We start from the raw sequence: 27,117 nt of genomic DNA on the forward strand, positions 1-27,117 counted from the left end.
TATTATTATTATTCACTCTTTTTTGTTACTGGCAACCCAGCAGCTGCAGCACTTGTGTGTGTTGTGAAGCAGACTGTTAGGCAGAGCGCTCTCGGGATACTTTCCCTGCATGTGGGGGAGTGTGTGTGTATAGATGTCTGTCTGTCTCTCTCTGCGGCTCCTTCGGCGCTTCTATCCCGGGCATCGGAGAACAAGAGAGAAGCAGAGAGGAGACAGACAGACAGACAGACAGAGGACTCAGTGTGGGACTCTGGGAAACCCGTGGCTGGCAAGCGACCAACCCATTCACCAGGGAAGCTGGAGTCACTCTATTGGGTTGGGGTTTGGGTGGGCAGGAAGAGAACTGAGGCTCATTGGGCTTCGCAGTGTGCAGGCAGCAAGGTCTCCTGTTGTGAGCTGTCTTCAAGGAGCAGCTCGCCTTCACCCCCTCACTGGCTCCCCCTCTTCCCTGCCCAGTCCGAGCTCTCCAGCACAGGTGAAAGAGCAACCTCCTTCTGAGTTCAAAAAAAGGAGGGGGGAAAGGCAGGGAAATCTGGTTTACGCAAAAGCCAGGCAGAAGCATCTTGGTGTGGCATATTGCGAAGCTGCCCCCTCTCCCATGTGTGTTTTGCTTCGCACAAGTGTGGCCCAGCGTAGCGCTTCCCTCCATGGCGTTGGAGGGCAGGCTCCTTCTCCACCCCCACCCTGCTCTGCATCTTGGATCTTGAAAACAGCAGCACAGCCTGAGCCTGCTGTTTGTCCTCAAGGGTAAGTGATAGACCCTTCTGTTAATTGATGGCTAGCTGAGCTGTCGCTCCCCGCCAAAATTAAAAATAAAAATCCAAACCTGCTTTGGATCCAAACCCATACCATCACAACCCACTGTCTCCATGATTCCTTACCCAGCACCCTGTTTTTAATTGCGGCATGGGGTTGGCCGACACACAACTCTCCCTGATGCTACTGTGGGCGGCGTGCACTCTAGGGAGCGTTTCCTGCCCACATTGGTGGGGTGGGGAAGCTGCACGTCCGCCAACCAGCTGGTTGGTGTTGCACAACTCCCCTAAAGCTGATGAGGGCGTTGTGCACCTTAGGGAGCATTTCCCACCCACATTGGCATGGGGGGGGGGAAGTGGCTGTCCCCTTGCCAACCCCCAGCAACGGCCCTGCTGGGGCTATGGTGTGCGTGCCATCAGAGAGGGCTCGTGAGTGCCCACTCTGGCACATGTGCCATAGGTTCGCCACCACTGCTCTAGGTTTATTATAGTAACATAGCTGCCCAAAGTTTCAAAGATCTTTCTTTACACCAAGGAAACTTATGTATGTGATATCCCATGTTTCATTATATGCAAAATATATTGGATATGCAGTCTTTTTTTTGTTTTGTTTAAAACATGCTTTCTACTTGGAATTACGTTTAGATGGGCAGTATTGTACAAATAGTGGTAGCCTTGAAAGCTGTTGTGAAATTACTGGGATGACATAAGAGAAGAGAAATAATTTCTGCCTGTTTTGTTCTGTGCAAATCAATTGGGTAGAACAATTTTAGTGCTCTTCAGAATTACAGATATAAAATTTGTGGGAATTTTGAATCCTCACTGGAGGATGCAATTTTTTGCCCTGAGGGATTTGGGGAGAAAGGGATTTTTTTTTAAAATGGAAGAAAAATCATTTTTAAAGCTTTCTTTACTTAGGGGAATATTTACAGAAGTTGAACCTCAGATATAAATTCCAGGTAGGGGGTACTTTGTGACCAAGAGTTGTTAATATGAAAGATATGAGGGTGTGGAAAATTGGGTGAAGTAATTAATGTATATGCAGCTAAGCAATATGTTTAAAAAAACTGTCATGGAATGCTGGGTGGGAAGTCATACAGAACTATTGTGTAAAAATGGGAAAGAAGTGTAATTGTAAAACTCAAAAACTCAAAAACAAAAATTTTAGAAGCTTTCTTTACTTATCAAAAGTCACTTTGTTACTTTAAGAACAGAAAATGCCTTATGTATAACTTGGTTTAGCATTTATCTGGTATATTAAAAATGTAGTTTATTCAGACAAGCTGCTGAACTGTAAGGAATCTAGCTTCTCTTACGGTTTTGCAAGTTTATGAAGAGCAGGAAAACCCCCAATAAAGATGAGCCATCAACATAATATTTAAACAAAGTCTTATTTAGTCATAAAACTATTATGTCTCCTCCAGTCCTACACAGTGTCAAGCAGACATAAAGCACTAATTTGTTTATTAAGAGAGCCAAGAAAAAGGGTAGGGGAACCAAAACTCACTAAATGAAATGTATTCAGTTGCTTTTTCTTCATATTTATCATGGACTTCTAAAAATTGAAAGTTTACCCAGATGGAAACACATGCCTACCCTTTCCTGTGTCAGTTTATTTCTTAATTTGGTATATTTCCAAACATAGACCAGTTTTCTTTCACGTGCTTCAGAATGTGGAGGAATCTGAAGTAGGTAAGAAGCAAGAGCTGGAGGCTTTGTTGTGCAAAGGCTTTGCCACCATGTTGCAAGAGGGATGTGTTTGGCAGGATCCCAGACTACATTTCTTGGCCAAATACCTGAAGAAGTTTTGTACTCTGCAATATTTGAAAGTACCTTTCCAGCATCAAGTCCTAAGTATGCTGCTTGCTTTGTAATCCATTCAAATCCGGAAGTAGTGATAACCCTCACAGGATTGATTTATTATTATTATTTCAGTTTCTATACTGCTTAATATATTTTTAAAATATCTCTAAGCAGTGTATGGGAAACTGAAACAACAACAGAGAACTTCAACAAAATATTGCAAAACTACACAGTTACATATAAAAATGATACATTGATTCACCCAGGGTCAAACAAACTCAGCTCACCCACAAAAGTTTCACAATGAGAAAAGTTCTTGGAAACAGCGGACATCACCGTAGTCTTTCTTTCTAGGCTAGCTTTTTATGGGCAGGCTCAAGGTGGATGGCACCTCCTCAAGCTGCGCACAGCTGTGTCCCATTCAGCTGCACTCTCCACACCCAGTTCCTGGTACAGCAGGTTTATTGGGTTTCCCAGGGTGTCCAAAGGATGGGTAGAGGGGCCCCCTTCACTCACAACTCTTCCTTCACCCTCTGTCCTCTCCTCTTCTAGCATCTTTACTGTCCCGTAGCAGGACGTGCATTTTATGGGCAGACACCAAGGGCGGTACTTCCTCAGGCTTCCCACAGCTGTGACTCATTCACCTTCTGTCCTCTCCTCCTTCTCCATCTTCTTAGATACTGACTGGCTGCTGTTACATATGCATGCATCATTCCCAAGATGGTCTCCAAAGTCACTTGCATTTCTCCCTTGAATCTTGGGTCCAATGTATTTGCAGCAGCATGAATTGGATGGCAACAAAATTATGTTGTTCTGTACTTCCAGTCTTTTGAGGCTTAGCGACAAGGAAAAAATAGGCCCACTTTGGCTGCCCCCCCCCCAAAAAAGCTCCTGTAGAAAAGCTCAACAACTTCAGGTCCCCCCCTCCCCATGGGTAGATCATTGCCTCCCCCCCCAGTAGATTGCAGTCTCTTGAGAGTTGGATGTCCCTGCTTTAGAAGAAAGCCTTCATACTTAAGATGATTCTAATTCTTCTTTGAATCTTTGTGTCAGCCATATTTTAGAATCCCCATTTAACATTTTTTGCATGTACAGAATGTGCTTTCTTTCTGCAAATTGTCATATTGCAAGAACTCTTCCACATGAACCTAATAATATAGGCAACCTACACAGTTCAGTTTCAGTTTACTGCCATAAACATTGTACATGCTGTTGTCTGCTTTGTACAGGTCTGTTTGTAGTAGAACTTGCTGGCCTTGAGCCACTGGATTATAGTCATTTGTCAGTTTAATGCTGCTTCAGCAAAGTAGGTACTGAGTTTGAAAGAACTGCATTGCTAGAGCTGCAGTTTTTTTCTGTTCAGTTGAAATGCTTTATATATAACCATTTAACATACCACTCAGGATTAAGGAACTTTGTGTGGAACAATGGTACTTCATGACAGGAGAGCTTCTAGCAATTCTAAAACATGTTTATAATTGAGACTAGAAATTCCTGCTTTTCCTGTGCATTATTCACGTTCTTCAAAAGAAGCAGCTTGTGAAAAGTGTGTACTGTGCAGTGGTAGTGAACTTTAGTGTACAGTGTCTAGTAGTAAATGTGCACATTGCTTTGGCTCTGTGGAAGCTTCCAGGAAAGGCTTCTTTGTGACTGCAGTTTTCTCTTTGGGAGAGGTGGGACTAATATATAGAAACATTTTTTCTGAAGTGACTTCTCTGTCATAGTGTTACTGTCTGGTTTGTATATTGCACATATTAAATTGTGGGGCATTTTTTCCAAGGTGAAGTCAGAAAGGCCCTTGCAAGTGCACATCAGGAACTGTTAGTTCACTGGTGAGACTATAAGAAGCTTATTAGGTCACTCAGTATCTGATTAAGTTGAAGGTGGCCTGTGTTTGATCAAGATAGAACAAGAGTTGAGTGTTGTATTGGAAAAGTTAACATGGTCAGCAGTATTTAGAATTTTTCAGATGTCATAACTACTGGTAGATAGTTTGTCATGCAGTACCACATGTAGGGGTGTGTTTTTGAAAATAAGTGCAGGAATGTCATGGACACAATCCACTGGGATTTGTCTTCACACTGTAGCATTTTGTTACATCACACTGCTGTTTTAAATTTGCTAATTTGGCTTGACACTTTTTTTAGCTGATAATTATTTGGTAGAAAGCCTTTATTATGCCCCAGAAACCACTAATCTCTCAACCCTTTCCCTCAGTAATTGTCAAATAGGTAACATGTGTTTTTGATTTGTTGTTCTGGTAGTAGCTGCCACAAACCCTCCTCATCAACCTTGAGAGTTCCCTAGCAGGATCTGCAGGTTTTGGAATGCAGATGCTATCTGGGTATGGAGTAAAGTTTCACTGGACAAGTAGACTACTCCCTGCCTTTTTTTCCACCCTCAAATCATCCTGATTTGATTGTCACACTGAGACAGTAGACACAGCTTTTGAGACTATTGCATTATACATGTGTTCTGTTTGTGATTGGAACAGCTACTTTCACACCCTAGTTTGGATGGTGATGCGGTAGTCGGGGTGGTAATCCCAGAGTGTCTGTCTCTGTTTGTATGTGAATGACTTAAGTGTCAAATCAAACTTTTTATAGCAACTTTTAGGCTTGGAAATGTCTTCAGGTGTTCATGCTATCATAGTTTCTCTAGAATTAAACCAAAATTCATAGGTGCATGTCAGAGTGGAAAGGGCTAGTCTGGCTACTGCCTAGCTTCTAATGTTAGTCTAGAAATTGGCTGAAGCATATGTGCTTGAATACAGAGGTGTTAAATTAGACTGCAGGTGGAAAATAATGTTGCTGAATATTTCCTTATGTAAAAAGAAAAGGAAAAAAGAAAACAAAAGAAACTAGCATGTTGGATGAAAAGGCTCCAGTCCAGTGCTGCACTAATTTTGTTACTTGTAGAAAAGTAAGGGGTCACTACTAATTGGTACCCACTTGCATTCTGAAGGGTTTCAGTCAATTTTTCTACTTCAATATCTACCACTTCATTCTCTTGAATGGTCTCATTCAGAATAGGGCATTATTGAAGGCGGCGAAATGAGAAGAGTAGTTTTTAGTTGGGACTGTCAGTGCCAGGGGAAGGTTGTGATGATATACAAGGTAGGCTTGGCTAGAATATGAAATTGCTGCACTAACTTTAGATTAGCTGTGGTTGGTTGGTGTATCCTTTGTCTCACAGCATATTTTCAGTTACAGGTGGGTAGCCGTGTTGGTCTGCCATAGTCAAAATAAAATAAAATAAAATAAAATATTCTTTCCAGTAGCACCTTAGAGACCAACTAAGTTTGTTCTTGGTATGAGCTCAAGTGCTTCACCTCATCTCTGAATGAGGTGAAGCACTTGACTGTTGGGGCATCCAGCAAAAATTAACTCACTGGAATGGGTGTATTTTAGTTTGTGGTGTGGTCACCGTGCTTTGGTCCTGAATAAACAAGTAGCAGCACCAAGGAGGGTCCAGACTAGCAGAGTTCACAGCAAGGTTTAGATGAGGTAAGGTCAGAGCACTTCAAGGTCTGGTTTGACACAGGGCACAGAACTGCTACATAGAATGTATCTAGTCCCTTCTCTCCAGAGGTTTCCTTGAGAGGAAAATCTTACGCTCAATGAGCTTTTACTCCTGAGGAGTCCTTGCCTGCAATCAGACACTTTCCCAAATGGACTAGGCTTCCACCTGGCATTTAAGGCACCGTCTTTCCCTTGGTCTTTGGACTGTTCAGTCTCAGCTTCATTTCAAGGTCCTGGCTTTTTGCCACCGGGTGCAGACTGACCTGGAGCCTGGTGTAAGAACAAGGCCTCCTGGGTCTCCTCTGATGAGAGTACATAACACAAGTGTCCGTTGAGTTGGCTTTGCACCTCTGTTTTGAATCTCTTTGAGAAGTTCATGGATACACTTGTCACAGACCTGAGATGGTAATGCTTCATTTGACACACTTTCTTGGTGGCTGTAGTATATCAAGCACTTCACATATTGATTTAAGCCTCTGAGAGAAAAATGTGGTGGGAACAAGTTTTATTTGTGTAACAGCATTTTAAGCTGCATGATTGCATTTCGTGCTTTGCATGACTTCATCTAAAATGTTTCTAACAAGTTATCATTGAATACGTTTTTGTGCAAGCAGCTATTTTTACTTTGGTGTGAAATTGTGTCTGTTGAATTGTTGCATTTGAAATGAGTGTTACTCCTTGATTAGTGTTGAGAAATCCACTGAAATATGAGAAAGGATTCCAGTATGCTTCAGTTGTGGCTTACTTTGAGGTGTAACATAGTTGATATCAAGCAGCTGCTTAGATGGTCCTTAACAGATTAACAAAACTTTAACCAAGTTCCAGAAGCAGAATTGGTATTGGAGGCTGCAGCATCATTGCAATTAAAATTGTCACATTTAGTTTTTGAGCTTTTAAAATCATAAGAGCAGTATCCATTGAAGTATTTCCAGTAGCAGAAAGATTTTTGTTAGCAGAACAAAATGTTCCCTTCCCCTTCATGCCCCCCATCTGCTCCGGAGAGTTGAGGGAATCCCCAACATAGATTTTTTTTGGGGGGGAAGCACGATAAGTTACATTGTTCAGCTAAAAGTCCTTTGTAGTAATTAAACTACTTCGTTGGATACTGCCCAAAGCTTCTAGTATACATTGTTGTTTCCAGGACCGTTCATATATGTTCGCACCATTAGTAGCATATCTCCATCTGCTTGTTAGAAGCTCCATTTGTAAAATTGCTTGAAAGGAATCCCCAGACTGCAGTTTTTCTTCACTGATTGAAAAAGTGAAGATGCTTGAACGCCAGGATGGCACTTGACATCTCTACCATCTGGAGGTGCATGCCTAGGGTTCATTGGATTTGGACTGTTTTTCACATGATAATACCCCATTGTGTATAATTCTGTCAGTTATATTTTATCTACAAAATCAGAATGAATTTCAGGAACCAAAATGCTTTTTCTGTGCAGGAGCAGTCACCATTGAGAAAAAGAGGTGGGAAATAGGCCAGTATTTTATGGTCTGTCCATGGATCAAGTGACTTTTCTTCTTTTAGTTCTCAAAGTTCTTAGCCTAGCTCAAGGTTGTCATCTGAACTATCCACATGTTTAACTGAGAATCACAGTCAGTCCATCATGTGAAAAATAAGACTTTAGAGCCGCCTTGCCCCAAAATGGCAACTAGACATTCCGTTTTAGCAACTGCAACCTTCATTTAAGGAGCCATTTGGTGCCTAGCTTATATATTGCGTTTCTAACACTAATTACATATGTAACCTTTACAATAGCTGTAAACAAGACATGGCTCTTTAAGCAAAAAGCATAAGCATAATTGATCTAATCTTTCAAAATCTAAGTGCTGGGGCCTTCAGTTAACCATCTACTTGCAGTTTTAGAAGTTGTGGTTGGACCTCTTGTATAAACTAGAGGTCACACAAATTTCCAATGAAGAGATTTTTCAGGATTCTTTTTGACAAAGGCCATTGAAATTTCCAGCGAACATATGCAAAACAGCTAAGTTGTGTTGCCGTGATCTACTTCAGTTAATCTAATTAAATACAATATGTTTTACATTTTAGTACATCTTTGGGGAATTCAGCCCCGATGAATTTAATCAGTTCTTTGTGACTCCTCGTTGCTCTGTTGAGGTAAGAACTATTTTAAATTTATTTACCTGTATGTGTGAAATGTTGAAATCTACTGTATGTTGAAAGCATAGAAGAAAGTTCAGTATAGATCAGTGAGTACCCTATAATACTGCCACACAGTTTTGCTTCACTTCAAATTTTGAATGTTGTTACAGTTGTCAATAGCATATCAGTCCGCCCCCACACCACCCCATAAATCCAATGTGTTTATTTTATCAGTCAGTCTGGTAAAAGACTGCTGTGTATATCAAATTGTAAAGAAGCAACGGTTAATTAAAGGGCACACTAAACGACTAAACAACAACAGCAGCAACATTAAGGGCACAGGAGAATATGTGTACAAGAGAGGAAGGGTGGTTAGTGAGGGTGGTTAGTGGTGGGTTCAGATTGTTCCATTCAATGCAGACATAAGTTATCTTTGGTGAAATCATCTTTCCCCACCACCAATGCAACATTTGTTTTATTTTCTGTACAGCTTCCACCCTACAATGAAACCATTTCATGTGGCCTTAAGTCCACAGGAGAGCTCCATGATGGTAAGAAGCCATTCCTTCTTCACAACTGTTTCCCCAATCCTTTTGAAGTCCAATGTGTTGCAGGTTCGTTTCTTCTGTTCAGCTTTGGGGGTTCGGGTTAGTTTGCTACTTAAATGTACTAACCCAGTTAAACTTAATAGCAATCCATATTTTATGGTTTCTTTAGCTAACAGTAAACCCTCACTCCCAACTGATGGCTTTGGAAAAGTTCTTTTAAAAGAATCCAGTGGTTTTGAGGCCTTGTTAGATCAGTGCTGTTAGTTGTTGATTATTAGGGACTTGTAAATGTTAAAACTTCAGCACTTCTCAATACTGAAATCTGTTTTTCATTAAGAAAGAGAATGACTTGGACAGGGCTAGAAAAGTAAGCATGACTGATCACTGATCTGTTGAGACATGAATGTATCTTGTCTGTACTGAAAGCTTCATTAGATGAAGTTTCTTCCTGGGCACAATTAAGACTTGGTACTGGTTTTAATCTTCACAGGCTAGTCTTATGTATGTTTACTTGGAAGCAAGTGCTACTGGGTTCAATAGGGCTTACTTCCAGAAGAGTGTAAATGAGAGGGCAGCCTTAAATCCCTAAATGTTTTAGTCCCATATAGACCAGCCCAGTTATTAAGATAATCATTAGTGGCCTAGGTGTCACCACCTGCTAAGGGGGTTTGTTTGGAGATGGTACTTCAACTTGGTACCCTTTGTTTCCCAAATTTGACATCTTTTAGGGGTCAAATTAAAGTATTATATTTTCCTAGGGTTTCAGCAGAATAGTTATTGAAAATATTTTCATCCTTCATTTCAGAAAAAAGTGGCCATTTCTTGGATGCTGGTATCAGATGTTTATGTTGCTTAGTTGCAGTGACCTTTGAAATTCCTTGTCTTAGAGATGGGACTATGATGGTTTTACAGAATGTGTTTTTGTTTTTCTTGGTCAAAGCCACAAAATTCTACTCTTAGTGCCAGCCATGTGAAATATAGACCCTTGAACATCCTATTGTTGAAAATCTTTTGACATCCCAATCTATGCTGATAATTAAGCTATTTTCATATTTTCAGTCTGCACAATTTATATTTGATTCGGAATGTTTTTAACAAATATTATGAAAAGGAATAACTTGAGGTGAAGACAAGTGATTGCAAACCTATCTTGTATCTGCCCCCACTTCCCAAGAAAAAAAGCACCACTTTAATAGAAGTTTATTTTTCTCTCCTAGGGGAAGAGTATCAGAGAATTGAATTTGGTGTTAATGAGGTTATTGAGGCAGATTCATCTGTGCTGAATAACAATGACTACAGTATTTCAAGTACTCTGAATCCTCAGGCACCGGAATTCATTCTTGGTTGTGCACCTTCCCAGAAGACGCCCAGTGATATACTCAATGAAGCCAACTATAACTCCATAGACTGCCAGTTCACTGATTCTGCTCTCGCTTTGGATAGCAGTTCTAATGCTGAAAATGATAGTTTACCTGGGAGCCTTGGGCAAAGGGAACGCAAAAAGAAGAAAAAAAGACCCCCTGGATATTACAGTTACTTGGAAGATGTTACTGATGGCATTGTTCCTGCCGAGGCTTTGGTAAACGGGCATGCAAATTCATCAGGACTTAATAGCATAAGCACAGAGGATGTAGACCTTACAGGCGACGCGCCATCGGTCACTCCAAGGACTTGTAACAGCCCTGAAAATTCTGTGGACTTCACTAGCGAAGCCGTGTCTGATGATTCGGTTTCTAGTGCGCTAGATGCTACAAGGACTGCAGGGCAGCCTGAAGTATGCAGTGTTACTAATTTGGAACAGTCTTGTGTCCCCTCTGAAACTGGGAGGGACAGCCCATTAAGGACAGCTGTTGTACAGCCATATGCTGGTACTGATACTACTGAAAACCTTGGTGTTACAAATGGACAAACACTTGAATCCTCTAGTGAGGGCACAGCTGCCAATGGGGTAGACTTGCATCCTGTGGAAAGCACCAACTCAGACCAAACTAAGCCTGAGGATGCTTTGCCTACTACTGAGGCAACCACCCCTGTTTCAGGAGCCGTTTCTGTTAATCAGCCTGCAAAATCATGGGCAAGCCTCTTTCACAATTCCAAACCTTCTGTTTCCATGCCTATGGCTTATGTTGAAACTAAGTATACCCCTCCTGCCACATCTCCTGTGGTCCCTGAGAAACAGGTTGAAGTCAAAGAGGGGCCTGTTCCAGTTTCTGAGGATCCTGTAGCCATAAGGATTGCAGGTATCATTAATGTGCTTCAAGCTTGAGCTACAAAGAGTGTAGGAAGGTTTGAAGGAGTGGAAAGTTTGAGTGAACCTAAATGTCCTAATGCTTTAGTAGCACAATAGTAAGAAAATATTTAACTGTGTGTAAGAGTGACACCTCTTGTTTAGTGTAATGCTTCCAGCTTTTTGTTAATGTAGTATCTGTTTAAACACACAACTGTGGATTGATGTACAAGTAAAAATGAACTCTTGCTTTTATGTGCACACACGAAAGAATGAACAAAATCGAAAATCGAAAATTCTTTCTAGTAGCACCTTAGAGACCAACTGAGTTTGTTCCTGGTATGAGCTTTCGTGTGCATGCACACTTCTTCAGATACGAAAGAATGAGTTTGTTTAGGCTCGAGCAATTTTGTTCTCTCTTCTAGAGCTAACCTTTTGCTGCTGTTGTGAGAGCCTATGTGTGTGACTCAGTTTGGAAAGTTTTGCCAGCTCAGCACTGAGAGCTTGCTATGTTAGGGGGTCTTTGTTCTTTTTAATAACTCCTTCCACCCAGGACCTCTTTTGGGAGGGCTGAACACTGCTCGTTTATTGCTAGGGAATATTTGAATACAACTACTCTCCTTCACTCCTACATTTATCTGTCTCCCTACAAATAAAAACACACATTTTACTGGCCCGTGGCAGCCTTTGAGCCACCAGATGAACACTGACTTTGAATGTATAAACAGTCTTAACAGTGGCCACCAGGCCTTAGCTTGTGATCTTTGCTGTGAGCACCACATTGCTTTGTAATATCTGATACATATTCAGAATATGCAAGCACATGCAGCTTGACATTCTGCTCATTGAACACAATGTGAAAGTATTCTTTAAAACTGACACATGCCCTGTAACATGATAACGGGGCACAGAATGGTGCTGAAAGCTGCTGATTCTTCAGAAACGTATAACTGTATCAGACATACAGTACAGGCAACTCCCTATTTGCATGCATTCAAGGCACAAGCGACCACTGACATGAGTGCCATTTTCAGCCCCAGAAGGGGGCAGAGTGGGCCTATGCGCAGTGCCATGGAATGGCAAACAAATGGGGAGTTGCCTGTAAATCAGAGTTGCATCCCCATAGGCAACTACATTGCATGAAGAGTTAACTTGTGCTGCAGGCAGAACTTTTTATATAATACAGAAAAATAATACTCTTGACTATAGAAATGCAAGGCGTGTATAACTTATTTATATTCCTTTATTTCTAAATAGTTTTTTTCTTTACTAGCAAGCCATTTTCTGCATGTCTAATCCCCCAAAGTGGTAGTACTTATCACATTTGATTTCAAGTCTAGGTTTATTAATCTCTTTGACCTAAATTTCAATAGAAACATTCAAAAGCATAAATGCATGCAACATTGCCGGATGGTGTGCTTATAATGATTTACTTCATACAAGTTGGCAATATGAAGATCACCAGTGTCTATTTGATTTGACTTTTTTTTAAACAATCACTAGTGTTTATTTGACTTTTCATTAAATAGTAGTAACTTCTTCAGTAGCATTATTCTACCTGGGTTATTAGAACCTTTGGTGGTGGTGGGAACAAGACCTATCTATATATAATGGCAATAAAAGTGTAATATGTGGCATTTTAAAAATTATAAGCTTGTTGGGCGGGCTTCATTCTGTTTAGTCATTGGTGTTTGTATCTGCAAAGAAAAAGCAACTTGCAAGAAATAACTTGTTTCTATAGCAGAGCATTTATTAAGAATTCTTGTTGCTAGTGTTGATTACATAAACAGGGTTGGTTGCATGTCAATCAGGATCTAGCTCTTAGAACTTTATGCTGCCATGTAAGCCCAGCCCTGCTTAAGTTCCTAATGCAGATGAGGTCAAGCACTTCGGAACAGGCTTAGAGTAATACTGTCTACTGCTTCATTTTACACCCTGGTCTTCTCTTGAAATGCACTTAATGCTTGTTGCTGTAACAGCAAATGAGATGTTTTTGCACGTCCCTTGATTGTGTATGAGATTAGAATTCAAAAATGGATGTTGCAAGAAGCTTTATACAGAGTATAAGCAAGCATTGGAACAGTAAGAGTAACTCTTAAGCGGGGAAATCAGAACTGTTGTCCAGGTGATACAAGTCATTAGTGGACAACTGATGGTACATGCATGTTGGAGCGGTTCCAGGTGAAGTTTTATACCTATACTTTGCCTCACCTTGCCTGCAAATCTGTGGGAGGATAAATACTGGTAAGCATGATAAGACATAACCAAATGTCTTGCAACAAGAAAACAATGTGTGTAAATTCATTTCATTGGCCACAAGGGGATGCTAAAATACTGTTTGATTTTCCTGCGCTACATATGTAATAGGCAGTATATTTGTTCAGTTGGAAGTGGATTTGCTGACATTTTTGGATGTGTTCTTCATTTAACAGAATTACTGGAAAATGTAAAACTAATACATAAACCAGTATCCTTGCAACCACGAGGGCTGATCAATAAAGGAAACTGGTGTTATATCAACGCTGTATCCTTACATTGGAAAAATATTACCTGAATTAATTACCTGCTTGTGTTTCTAATACTGAAAACAAAATAGATCCTGTTATCAGACTTTAAATTTAAAGGTTCAAAATGGGAATGGGGTATATTTCAAGTTAGCAGTATCATTATGGCTGCTGAATGGCTTCCTTGTGCCATACAGTGTTTTAAGTTCATTTTCGTTCTCCCCCTCTCTTTCTGCACAAAGACTTGGGTGTGTTAAATGCTGTCTTTATTAACTGACTCCTTAATGCAGTTCTATAGACACTGCAAGCTTTGGTTGCTTGCCCTCCTATGTATCACCTAATGAAGTCCATTCCAATGTATTCGAAATCACAACGGCCGTGTACTTCAACACCAATGATAGATAGTTTGTAAGTAAATTGCAAGACAATCACAATGTTTGAATTAGAAATGTAAGTCAGTAGACATTCTTAACTTCTTTTTAAAAATAATACTAATTAAAGGTTGGAAACAGTCAATGATACTACGTATTTGGTAGCTTAATTGTCCCTTCACAGAGCAGTACCAGGATAATATTTGGAGCAAACATAAATTAATTTCTAATTGCCATATTGTTTGATTTTCAAATTATGCTGCCATAGTCCCAACTCCCTCTCTTCCCTATTCTGTGATTTGGGAATATTTCAATTTATCAAAGGTAAAATACACATCCATTTCTAAACCAAAGCCCTGAGCTTTGGAGAACCTCTCATTCAGTGGCTGGGTTTGGACTACCTTTCCTGATTTCATAAATCAGATCCTGGTTTACTATCCTAGTTAAGCCAGACTTCTCCAGTTAGGTATAACAGGGAGCTTTGGTTTAAGCTAAAGCCAGAACATGAAGGGAGGCAAGGGGCAAGGATGGAGCATGAGGCCCCCGTGTGCATTCCAAGCTTCATAAACTGTGGGAAAGATTGTCTGAACCTAGCCAGTGGATTGCATTCAGTAACAGTTCAACATTGCCATTGTGAATTGGGGCTCCATCTCCTTCAGCTAATGTGAGTCAACTTTCCCCATCATGGCTCTCCCTCCAGATGTTTTGGATTATAACTGCCACCAGATGGGAGTTGTGGAAAACATCTGGATGGTGCCAGGTTGAGAAAGGCCACTTAGTTCACTTACCACATGGAACGAAAACTTGTCCATCTCAGCGCTAGAGATGAAAATACTGAAATAGTTGCTTTTAGTGCATCAGCTGAGGAAGAGGACCAGTAAAATAAATGTATGTTGACACTCAAATGAGATTGTAATAATCTGAAGAGGCAAATCACCAATTTTTATCTTGTAACAAACAAGTTAATAATTTTATCTTATGTGAGCCTTTCCAGTATTAACTTGATCAGATGTATGTGGCTAGTTGTATCTAGTAACATTTGCTGTCTCTGTAGCTGACACCGATTTCCTTTTGTTCTAATACAGTGTCCGCCTAATGAATGAGTTTACAAACATGCCAGTCCCTCCTAAGGCAAAACAAGGTGGGTAGAAAATAATCACCTGCTAACTGTCTGGTGACATATTGGTAGAGTGGAGGAGTTCAATGCTGTCTTTGTATGATACAGCTGAGGTACTTACATTTCTGCAGTACAAATTGGCTTTCACCAAGAGGCTTGTGTGATGTCAGGTAAAAATAAACTTTCTGTTTAAAAGGCATACAACATTTTTGCAGCATCTTTTTCAGATCTATTAGGACCTTGCATAAAATATGATCTTGTTTCAGGAAGAGAGTGTTCCTTCTGTACTCTTAAGATTGAGTTGTTTTTAAGGTGGCAACAAACCTCTTGCATCAGTTTTGGAGGTGTTGGGAAACTTGCTGTACAGTCATACCTTGTGTTGCGAACGCTCCGTGTTGAGTAAGTTCGGGTGGCGTACTCCGCAAACCTGGAAGTGAAACACAGAGCGCGGACACTTCTGTGCATGTCCGCGTGGTCCGTGGATGCGCAGAAGCGTTCTGCGCAGTTCGTGCATGTGCAGAAGCACGATCTCGCGCATGCAGGAAAGCACCGCCCGGGTTGAGCACTGTTTGGGGTGCAAATGGCACCCTGGAACGAATTAAGTGCACAACCTGAGGTACCACTGTATTCAGACACAATCCTTAAGTTTGATGTAACAGCACAAATAAATTGTATTTCATGGTTGCATGAAGTCAATTGCTGTCATTTTCTCCATGCTGATCCAGTGCCTCAGTTTCTTTTGTATAGCTCTCTTAATCTTTGCATCACTCACCTATAGGTTTTTTACCTAAATTCAGTTCTCGGTAATTTGATGGTGTAAGTAGCCACCTAGGAGAGCTTTAATAGTTGCCTTGCCTGCTTTTAGTGTTGTGTGATTGTGATTGAGCCACAGACAAACCTCCACAGCATAGTGTTGCTAAAAGAACAGGGGCAGTGGTTACTTCATTATTTGTTGAAAATGGAGCGTTGAATTGGCCCCACCCTGTACTTGAAATTCTGGCCTTTTGTAACAAATTGCTCTGTCTTTCCCCTTTTTGTTTTGGCAGCTTTAGGTGATAAAATTGCAAGAGATATCAGGCCTGGAGCTGCCTTTGAACCTACATACATTTATAGATTGCTGACAGTTATCAAGTCAAGTCTCTCGGAAAAGGTGAGATTAGATCTTTTTAGCTGTTTCTTACCCTGTATTATGTAAGTAGCTGTAGAAAAATAGTGTTTGCAGTACCATTTAATTGCGGCACTAATATGATTAATTTCATTCTTCAGCAGTGGTGGGTTATCCTTGGTTGCATCTAGAACACCCTAATAGTGCCAGGGAGCAAGAGTTAAAAGAATAGTAGGCTTGTTTTAAAAAATGAGTTAGATGTGTTGGATGTTAATGTAAAATGTAAGATAATGATAACTTGTGGTAAGAATACTGAAGGTGTGGTGCCAGCTTCCTCTTCAAACCTTGTGGCCTAAAGAATTAGTCTTCACATGCAGTTCTAGTATTTACATGCAGTGTTTACATTTAAATGCAGACATATAGAATGGATGTCTCCATAACTCTGGAATCAACAGTACAAAGGAGACCCTAGGATATAACACAAAGTTTGTAGTTAAGGTTTTATCCAAAGCTAGGATTAGCAAACCCAATGTTTCCTTCATTCAGCTTCTAAATGTGCCAGAATAAATGCTTCATTGAGAAGTGGTACTTTTATCAAAATAAGTTGCATTCAGACATCTTGTCATTTGAAGTGAGACCTATTGAAAGGAAGTTCCTTGGACTGATGAAAGCCCATGTTAGAGTACTTTTTCTATGTAGAAGTTCTTGCACCAAATTCTCAAACTTTAAACTCTCCCAAGTTTTAAAAAGCAGTTTGGAGTACAGTAGGGAGTAGTACTGCTTTGGAAACTTAATTTCACTTCAGTGCTCTAAGTAATGTACTTGTGCCTTTGGATCACTCCCAAGATCCTAAATAGGAAAGTGTTGGAGAATGAGTGGCTATACTAAAACACCTGTTTCTTCAGGGCAGACAAGAAGATGCTGAAGAGTATCTGGGATTTATTCTAAATGGCCTACATGAGGAAATGCTGATTCTGAAGAAGTTGCTATCTCCACACAGTGAAAGTAAGGTTTTTTTTAATGCAAATTAATATGTATATTTATATATGGCATATTTGTATAGAGACTGTGTGCAGACATGATGCTTATTTATGGTTTATTTTCTTTAAGTCTTATGCCTATAGTCTTAAGTTTTGAAAGAATGGAGGTAGAACTACTCATGTAACTGCAATAGTTGCCTGAGCAGGTAGAGGAATGATACTTGCTTTTAATGATAAAGTTTCCATAAAGCAGTGTTTCCTTCTAGATGGAAATTATCTACTCTAATATACATTTCCTCCTCCCTCCAGAACTTGCAGTTTCCAATGGCCCGGAGACCCAGCCTGTAAATGAAGAGGAAGAACAGGAGGAGCAAGGCGAAGGAAGTGAGGATGAATGGGAACAGGTTGGACCACGCAACAAATCCTCTGTCACTCGGCAAGCAGATTTTGTCCAGACACCAATTACAGATATATTTGGTGGTCACATAAGGTACAATAAATTGTAATTAGTGTTAATAGAATGTCAGGATCATGTTTATGGGTGAGGGGAAATGGACAAAATGAATGTATGCCACCATAAGTACAGTCGAACCTCTACTTACCACCACCTCTTTTTATGGTCGTTCCAAGTCGCGACCGTGGCAAACCCGGAAGTAACCGGCAGGTTTGCCGCTGTTTGTGCATGCGCAGGAGTGGCGGTCGCAGTTTGCGCATGTGCAGAAGCAGCATTTGCACATGCGCTGAAGCGGGCTATCACTGCCTGCACACAACGGCGCCTCTCCCAGCGACCCGTTTCAGACCTCTGGAACGGATTATGGTCGCAAATCCAGGTTCCACTGTAGAAGCTTAGTGTTCATAAATATAAAATGTGTTGTACATTAAGGTACATCCCAAAAGCTGATATAGTGAGATTCCTATAAGTCAGATAAGCTGGTGCTGCCCCAAAGAATATACCTTCATTTCCATTCCTTGGTGACAGGAACTCTGAAGAGCCAGCCCTACATATTTTTGAGCCGACTTCTTTGTATGTTTAATCTGGTAACAATTATTAATGGCGAGCACATCGTCCTGTCTTGACATCCAAAGGAAGCAAGATGAAACTGAGGGATTCCTGTTTTCTTCTTTTTGCTGAATGGGAGAACCACAAATCTCTAATCCCACATGTGTAGTCTGCTTTTTGCCACGCCTGTCCTACTCACTATACAAAGTAGGTCACCGCAGAAACAAGATCCCACGTTAGGATGTTGGAAAGCTTTCACTTGTGAGGCCAGCAACGGAGATAGGAATGGTCTAATAGTAGTCTACCAAACATAAGCTCTAGAAATAGTTGTATTTTCCATCCCACAAAAAATGTATATTAGTACTTCCTCCCCTATCGTGTTTTTGGCTCTTTATTGCCTTCATGAATACAGTGGTACCTCAGGTTACATACGCTTCAGGTTACATACTCTGCTAACCCAGAAATAACGCTTCATGTTAAGAACTTTGCTTCAGGATAAGAACAGAAATTGTGCTCTGGTGGCGCAGCGGCAGCGGGAGGTCCCATTAGCTAAAGTGCTGCTTCAGGTTAAGAACAGTTTCAGGTTAAGAATGGACCTCCAGAACGAATTAAGTTCTTAACCCGAGGTACCACTGTACCTTGTTTCTTGCAAAGAAATAATAAGAATGCATTAAAATCCAAATCTGCATATATCTGAGCTTTTCATGCCAAAATGTACTTATAATTATCATGCTTCACTCTTCTATGTGTCTTTGTGTGGACTTTGCCCTTAAAAGTAGTAGTTGAAAAGTGCTGTGCTGTGGTGGATTTTTAGTGTAGAAAAAAGAACTAAAGATTGTGGCAGGGGACATGAGAGAAATTTATAAATTATGTTTGGTCTCGAGAAAGTAAATACGTAGAGATGGTCTCTTTCCCCCTTCTATTAGAACTCAAGCTCATCAGAACTCAAGCTCATCAGATGAAATTAATTGGCAGTAGATTTAGAGTGGTTAGAATGAAGTACTTCATCCAGGTTCCAGAATTCATTGGCACAAGATGTGGCGATGGCCCCTAGTTTAATGGCTTTAGAGGAGGATTACACAAGTTCATGGAGAAAGGACCTGTCAATGACTATGATAGTCAGGATCGCTTTGTAGAATTTTGGTGTTCACTTAACACCCATTTCTCATAGGACATGGAGCAGAGACCCCCACCCCAGTGAATTCATTGACCAGGCAGAATTACTTGGAATTAGGCTTGGAAATGAAAAACTCAGCACATAATAGCATGGATGTAAAATGCTCCAATAAATGTGGCTGCAGCCTTCTGCAATACCTGTAGTTTCTGAACACATTTCAGAGGCAACTCCACAAATTCAGGGGTATTTTTTATTTTCAGAAACAACCAAGTCAAGATAATTTTCATCATTGCTGCTATTGCTAGTACATGCTTATGTTTTGTTTTTAAAAGAACTGAAAGAAAACATTTAGAAGTTGTGGATGCACTAATAGAGATAAGACAGCCAGAGGGAGAGATTGATAGAGATTTTCCATTCTTCTGTTAGTCCATAATGTATAAGCTAGAAAAGATGTGTTGGTCAGTCTTGATAGTTTCAGGGTGGATATAGTTTCAGGGTGGATATAGTGAAAATATATTATATATTGATGGAAAAGAGTTATAAGGTTGTATGTAGTTAATGTTCTTTTTGTTTAAGAAATTAATGAAACTGCTTCATCTTTCTAAGATGGCATTGTGATGGTGATTCTTCATTGCTCTTATTTGATAAGCTAGCTTAGTTAATAAAGTTATTTCCCAAATTATTTTAGCCACTTTGCACAGGTCAGAAGAACTGTGTGTAGCTGTTGGTCATTATTCCAGACCTCTGATTTAAATTCCCAGGATAAAGGGGAAACTATAATCGTTTAATACCTATAGCTGGTATAAATTTGTAGCTGGATATACCCTCATTTGAACAAATAAAATTTTGAGGTCAGACTTTATTCCTGGTGGGCAGCAGTTTAAAGAAAGAATGAGTGTGTGCCACACTCCTGGACTCTTCACCAAACATTGCAGTTTTATTGGTGCTTTTGTGTGTTGTGGAAAAATACCGCTGCAAAATGCTAACCCGAAATATTATCTGGATTAAGTGTGGTCTCGGTCTGAGTTGAAGAAGCCTCTGAATAAACAGCATGTTAGTTGTTGATGAAAAAGGTATCCCAAATGTGGCTCTCATGCAATGGGTGGGGCAAGTTGTCTCTTACAAACATCAACCTTGCCATTATGAGGGCTTCACATCATCCAAGAAAGACCTTATTCTTACCTTAAAATAAAGGTGCTACTGTATAAAGAGGTGACTGGGTGCCAGTATTAAAAAGAACCTGGGGTTATGTTTGAACCAAAGTAACAATTTTATTCACATTCAGTATTCATGAATAAGCTTAAGCAAGTTGAATAAAATTGTTTTAAGAATCTGGATGTGTTGGTAACTTTCAGTGGACTGTAAATCTGAAAAATAATTGGACATGAGAAATGAAGTCCTGTATGTGGCTATTTCCCATTCAATCCTAATTATGTTTTTAAAGAAGAGGATGAGAAAGGAAAGTACAGTGGTGCCCCGCTAGACGAAAATAATTCGTTCTACGAATTCGTGCTAAAAAAATTTTTTTTTTTCGTCTTGCGGGGCAGCTTCCGCTAGACGAATGCTGTTCGTCTAGCGAGGCATTCGTCTAGCGGGGCACCACTGTACTGTGTTTAAGCTAGGAGGATGGGTCAGGAACTGAAAGAAGTACTACTCATTTCTCCCCATCCCTTGCAGGGGATGCATCTTTAAAGTGTATTTGATTTCTGCATAAAACCTGACATATTCAATTTCTGGATACTGAATCTGGTCATTACTTTAACCATATGTCTTTATATCTGTCAAAATCTGGCAGGGCTTTGTAACACAAGAGCATCATTTTAAGCCTGCCTACTGAGTTTGGCCATGAGACATTTTTATATGGGTTTCAGAAAGATATCGGTATATGTGAAGGTATGTGTTGGCAGTCTCACCATCAGTCATTCCAGAATTAAATTTTGAAGAGTTTTCACAAATGAAACTTCTAACTTGTTTCTTTAGATCTGTGGTTTACCAACAAAGTTCGAAGGAGTCTGCCACTCTGCAGCCATTTTTTACTCTGCAGTTGGATATCCAGTCTGATAAGATACGCACAGTTCAAGATGCTCTGGAAAGCTTGGTGGCAAGAGAGTCTGTTCAGGGTTATACTACAAAAACCAAGCAGGAGGTAAGTTCTTTAATGGCTGGGTACACTTTTGAAGTCAGATATTACCGTTAATCATTATGTGGGTGTTTAATATTGTCTGTGTTGACTAACAGCAATTGTCAAAGATCTCAGAAAGAAGTCCTTAATCCTGTTACCTGACATCCTGTCAGCTGGTAATGCTAGGTACTGGACCTGGGACCTGTGCAGCCAAGGCACATTCTGTCCCATTGAGCACATTCATAAGACGAGTGCAAAATGTGTTATGCATCCATAAAGCCTAGAGTCTCATATATGTGGCTGATTGAACATAGCCATATTGGGACAAACTAATGGGACAGTAGGAGAGAACCAGGAACCAGGCAACTCCTCCAGTCTATTTTGTGCTTCTTCCATTTTATATGGCAGCTGGGTTGTCTGTGACTAGTTTTTATTATGTCTGTGTAGTATAAATACGGCTATGCTGCTTCATTCTAAAAGCTGATTCAGTGAACTGCTTTTTGAAACCAAAGTTATTTCCCCCCAGTCTGTTCCTAATGAGAGTCTTGTGGAATTTAGTGCTCTAGAATGACATAGTGCTTAGCTCATTTATGTAATTAATTTGCATACTTTCTCAATTTATCTTGCATTCCAAAGAACCCCAAGCAATGTACAAAACAGAAATAAAAGAGACTATATATTAATAATTGAATATAAACCTGTGAATTTTGGAACAATGCAGTGCTATTTTAACAATGACCATGCCAATATTATCTTTCTGGGAAGGCCTGTTGGAATTAAAAGGTCTTCAGTAGATGCTGAAATCACAAATATTATTGTATTAAAATGGTTTCTTTTACATTTTTGTGTGATGTCAAGCCATGCAGATGAGTAAAAAATGCAGTGCTTTTGTCCTGAGTTTTTCAATAGTTAATAGAATGATGTGCCTGGTTGTATTTTTCCACTGCTGTGCACTGATCGTCAGGTGATGCTTTGATAGAATCAGAGATGGGTTATTTAACTAGCCTCAATGTAGGAAGCACACATAATCTTTGTAAACAGAGTGGTTCTCTACAAGATAGAAAAGAGTGGGCTTAACCACAGTGCTTAGGCATTGGGAGGAGAGGGCAACAACCTGAAAAAAGGGTGAGAAGCATGTTGCCCTGAAATTATGTGTAGGCAAATGCAGCCCGTCTGGATTTTATGTCTGACATGATGTGTGGGAGTGGAAGTGGCAGAACATCTCTTTGGTTGTCTGAGAGACCTCCTTGTATGGGAGGAAAACTTGCAGTGCAAACTCCTCAGGGCTTGCCACACGGATTTGGTTTGGCTAGCCACTCAGTTCTGGGTTTTGGTTCATATATGGTTTTAGTCTCCTCTTTACTTGACAACCCAAATGTTCAATTATGGCTTCTAGAAGAAATGGGTGTTCACTTGAGGTGCTAGTCTGGTCTGGTTTATATTTTAGTGTCTAGTCTGGGAAGAGTGCAAACATCTCGTATTGCATTTTTAAAAAATAGTTTTCTCTAACGTATTTATGAACAAAATCTTATTTTGCACTTTGCACCAGTCATTAACAAAAGCTGATTAAATATGTGACCATTAGCTCATAGGAGTAGTGTGTAGAACTGGAGTCAAGAGCTGAACTGAAAACAAATTTTGAACCAAAATTTGTCCACCAAGTGCTTTCTCCATTGAAAACCTTCATGCCTATGAAAGTAGATATATAATATATAGGTAGGTGACTTTAAATGTTGTACATAGCCAGAAACATTATTCCGCCCCACTTGTGGTGGAAATCCCTCATCTGTTAGTCTGGCAGTGCCTAAAAATGGAAGGTATGTGTGTGTATTAAACTGATTTCAGTACTTTCCACTTCTGATTCTGAGGAAATAAGCTTAATTAGTGACTAGCAGAGATTTGAGGTCCAACTAAAATTCTGTGTTCACCATGCTAGGTGGAGATCAGTCGAAGAGTGACACTTGAAGAACTCCCGCCTGTCCTTGTCCTACACCTCAAACGATTTGTCTATGAGAAAACAGGGGGGTGCCAGAAGCTCATAAAAAATATTGAATATCCTGTTGACCTGGAAATAAGTAAAGGTAAATCTTCTGAACAAAGCATCTGGGTTTTTTGTTTGTTTGTTTTACAGAAAGAGAATATTGTTGTTTATGCTTTTGGGGTGGGTCTGTTTAGAGATTTCAGGATCAGTGTATATCCTCAGGACTGGTTAAGCAGCACAGATTGAGCTGAGTTTAACACCAAATATATCCAGTGTTATTTTCAGTATATTTAAAAAAAGCTTGCCGTACATTAGTTCCAGAGTCTTCATAAATCAGCCCATTAATATTTCTTCCTCTGAATTTAATCACCAAAATCTTGCAGCACTTGGGTGGACCACAGTGTAATGCTAAGGTTCCATCAGCTTAAGAATTCTTGCCTGTGCAATTGAATGTTTGCTCCCTCAATCTGTTTAGGATATTTCCCTAGCCCTCTGGCGCAGATTTGGGGAAGATGTGGGGCACATGCAGCTGGAGGGGCCCGGCATCCTGTTAGGCAAGCAGAAATCCTTGTGCCGATAGGACATGGTACCAGAATACTGCCATTTCTCTCAAAACGGAAGCTATTTTTAAAAAATTGCTATCTTTTTCTCTCATTCCAAGGTTTGGAATGCTGTGATTTAACTCCTTTAAATAACAACAATCTCTGAAGTTATTTAATCTCACATCCTAATCTATAAGCATTTCTTTTTAAAATAAAATAAAGACCTAAAAATAAAGATCATCTTAGCACCAATGTACTATAAAACCTATTGCCTGCCATTTACTCTTGTGTATCATACCCAAATCTTGGCCAGGTATCAGACAAAAGGAAGCCCTCATATTGGCAAAGATCAGTGAGAAGCTTATATCTCCTCAGGGAGGATGGCAATACATCCTGAGCAGTTGCAGTGGAATAGAAGAGCTATTGTTGACAGGCTCAGCTTTCAGTAGTTCTTTTGTTCCTTGCAGTGGGTGCTTGCTGTTTGGTTCGTTAAATGTGGGTAAAGGAGAGGTGGAAGTAATCTGATAATACTAAAGACAGTAATTCACTTGAAATTCTGTTTGCTTTTTCAGAGCTGCTGTCTCCGGGGGTCAAAAGTAAGATATTTAAAGGCCAAAGAACCTACCGGCTCTTTGCAGGTATGTGCTCATTTATCTCAAATGTAATTAATTTTGTCACAAGGGCTCTTGCTGTTTTAAAATATTGGCAGTCCTCTCAGATCAAGCATATGTACTGCTAAAATTCATTCTTTTTTTTAAAAAAAGTTCCCTGTTGTGTGTCTTAATCCAAGAATGCCAGTTCAACAAAGATGATATTCTGCAACCACTCCATATTATTAAAATCAAGGAAGTTATTCAGAGTTGCTTCACATTACTCAGACCTGTCAGTTGATGGCAGCCAAATGTGCAGTCAACCTTGTGGAATTTAGTACTTGAGTCAGTACTGACTGGTTGCGACTGTGGATTGAGAGATAGTCACTCGCAAAGTATTGAAATTGGAGAGGGAAGTAACCTGCTGCTTTCAAAAAGCTTGCATTTAGTTGTTTGTTGTTTTCCTGCACAATTTTAGTGATTGCAGAAGTTCAGCAAACAAAGCACTCTCTCCCAAGCAGCCTAAACTAAAAGAGTCAGAGTTTTATCTCTTCCCCCATTTTTAATATTCTCCAAAATTGCTGAATGAATTTCAGGTGACTCCCCTGTTTTCTCAAGCCCTCTGGCAACTAAGTTTGGGAGAGAGATGGAGTTTTCTTACTCTTGAGTTGAGGTTTGAAGAGCATAAAAAATTCAGTATCTCTCACTATTTTTGATGTTTTGTGCCTGCCCAATTGAGGGCACTCCTTGCTTCTTCCTTAAGCCCCTTTCTCATGCCCAAGGGTTCTGGTCTTTGTGTGGCAAGATGTAATCATCTGGCTAATAAAGCAACCTGATATTTGTGGAACTCCATCCCTCCACATAAGCTGACAAACATTTGGACATGCCAGCATCCATTGAAACTTGTTAATGTTGCTTCCTTCCCTGTTGTCTTATTAGTTGTTTGGTTTTGGTTTTTTTGACAGTTGTCTACCATCACGGAAACAGTGCAACTGGTGGACATTACACTACAGACGTCTTCCAGATTGGTCTCAATGGCTGGTTGCGCATAGATGACCAGGCTGTCAAAGTGATTAATCAGTACCAGGTGGTGAAGCCGTCTGCTGAGCGCACAGCCTACCTCCTGTACTACCGCCGAGTTGACCTGCTTTGAAAACTCACTGTTTTTCTGCTGTGTTTGCCAGATTACCTGCTTTCTAGAACGCCAACTCTCTCTAACCCTTATTTCTCTTCCTCCCCTCAATGAATTCTTTTCCCTCTCTCTTCCTTCCCCTTGCAACTATGGGATAGAGTGAAAGAGAAGACTACCTTTTTGAGGTTTGTGAACAGCCTAGTTGGTGTTGGCTTATTGACTTTGCTGAATGAAGTCATTAGGGTTTGAAAGACTCAGTCTCACGAATCACCCACAAAGTATTTCTTCTTTTTTGCGCTAATGCTGAATCCTAAGAGATTATTAAAACGGGGGATTTGCAACTGATTCCCACTTTCTAATTGCATAGTAGAAGCAGCCCTGCACCAGCAACAGAACTTGTAGATTTCTGTGAAAATGTTTTATCTTTACTTAAATAAAAAAACTTTAAAAAAATCCTCTCTAATCCTCCCCCACTAGTTTTTTGATAAATGGTAAAAATGAGCCAGTGTCTATCAATGAAAAAATGGTCCTCCTTAAAAAGAAAACACTCTACAAAAAAGTATAATATACAGAGTTGCCGGTTCCTGATAGGGAAAAATACACATTTTAATAATTGTGCGATGAGAAACTGCTTAAGTACACATTGCAGATCAAAATACTTTTGAGTTAAAATGTTAGTCTATATAGATGGGTGATTGTAACTTTATTGCTATTAAGAGATTTCAAAACTGCATTTATGCTTCTGTGTACATGGGATTTTAAAACAAAAAATGGGCAAAATAATGAAAGTTGATATTTTTTTCAGTCTGCTTTGTTTAATTTTGCTGTCCGCTCTCCTATAATGTTGAGTTCCTAAGTGTACACAGTCTAGTGATATCTAGGAGTATAAAGTTGTCGCCCATCAATAAAAAAAGTCACAAAGTTGATTTAAAGCTCTGAGAGTGTTCTTTGACCACGGGGCTCAGCTGAAAGCAACAGAGACATTCAAATGAACAGGAAAAGCTATGAATCCAAGTCTCCTGGTGGGGTGCCAAACAGAAAACTGAGAAATACCAGTTTTGTACTTCCTGACCGACTTCACTTTCATCTCCAATCAATTAGTCTAAAGGAGATTAGACAAATCTATTTGGTGTAGTTCTGTCAATGGCTATTAGACCCAGTAAACTAAATGGATGTTCAAAAGCAGTATGCCTGGGTGGGGCAGTTTGGGGAGGGTTGCCTTTGGGTCATCTGTGAAACATCTGGATACGATGCTAGACTACATCAACCTTTGGTCTGATCCAGCAGGTCTCAGACCACTTGTCTAAAGTCTCACAATCCAAGCTTGCAAATGACATTTCACTTTGATTGCTTTTTGAATTGGAATCTTCATAAGGCAACAATGCAAAAAGCTTTTGTAAACTGCCAAAGTTAACCATTTGTTCTTTCAGGCTGTCCATGTGCCACACAAATGGGTACAGTAGGTTAAAGTTCTGTAAGCCAGTAACATCGAAAGCCATTTTAAAAAGTTTTTTATTTCCTCCTCTCCCAATACAGACCATCAGCAATTGACAACTTGAATCTATTCTGACTTCAGAGCAAATGGCATCTGCTTT

At 40.0% G+C, this 27,117-nt stretch overlaps 1 protein-coding gene across 4 annotated transcripts in view; it reads left to right on the plus strand.

Annotated features, from left to right (window-relative positions):
• Positions 1-26,448, plus strand: part of USP10 (ubiquitin specific peptidase 10) — a 35,081-nt gene extending 8,633 nt beyond the window's left edge. The window contains exons 2-14 of one of the 4 annotated variants that reach the window (XM_033156887.1): positions 8,133-8,201; positions 8,677-8,800; positions 9,952-10,974; positions 13,394-13,485; positions 13,764-13,873; positions 14,922-14,977; positions 16,000-16,103; positions 16,964-17,063; positions 17,348-17,528; positions 21,136-21,301; positions 23,214-23,358; positions 24,373-24,438; positions 25,356-26,448. In XM_033156887.1, coding sequence (XP_033012778.1) covers positions 8,133-8,201; positions 8,677-8,800; positions 9,952-10,974; positions 13,394-13,485; positions 13,764-13,873; positions 14,922-14,977; positions 16,000-16,103; positions 16,964-17,063; positions 17,348-17,528; positions 21,136-21,301; positions 23,214-23,358; positions 24,373-24,438; positions 25,356-25,543 — 2,424 coding nt within the window. In that variant the 3' untranslated portion in view covers positions 25,544-26,448. The remainder of the gene's footprint in view (positions 1-8,132; positions 8,202-8,676; positions 8,801-9,951; positions 10,975-13,393; positions 13,486-13,763; positions 13,874-14,921; positions 14,978-15,999; positions 16,104-16,963; positions 17,064-17,347; positions 17,529-21,135; positions 21,302-23,213; positions 23,359-24,372; positions 24,439-25,355) is intronic. The other 3 variants (XM_033156886.1, XM_033156888.1, XM_033156890.1) reach the window with 3 other exon arrangements.
• Positions 26,449-27,117: the final 669 nt, after the last annotated feature.

The sequence above is a fragment of the Lacerta agilis genome, chromosome 8, assembly GCF_009819535.1.
Source record: "Lacerta agilis isolate rLacAgi1 chromosome 8, rLacAgi1.pri, whole genome shotgun sequence".
In the NCBI taxonomy this organism is placed as follows: Eukaryota; Metazoa; Chordata; class Lepidosauria; order Squamata; family Lacertidae; genus Lacerta; species Lacerta agilis.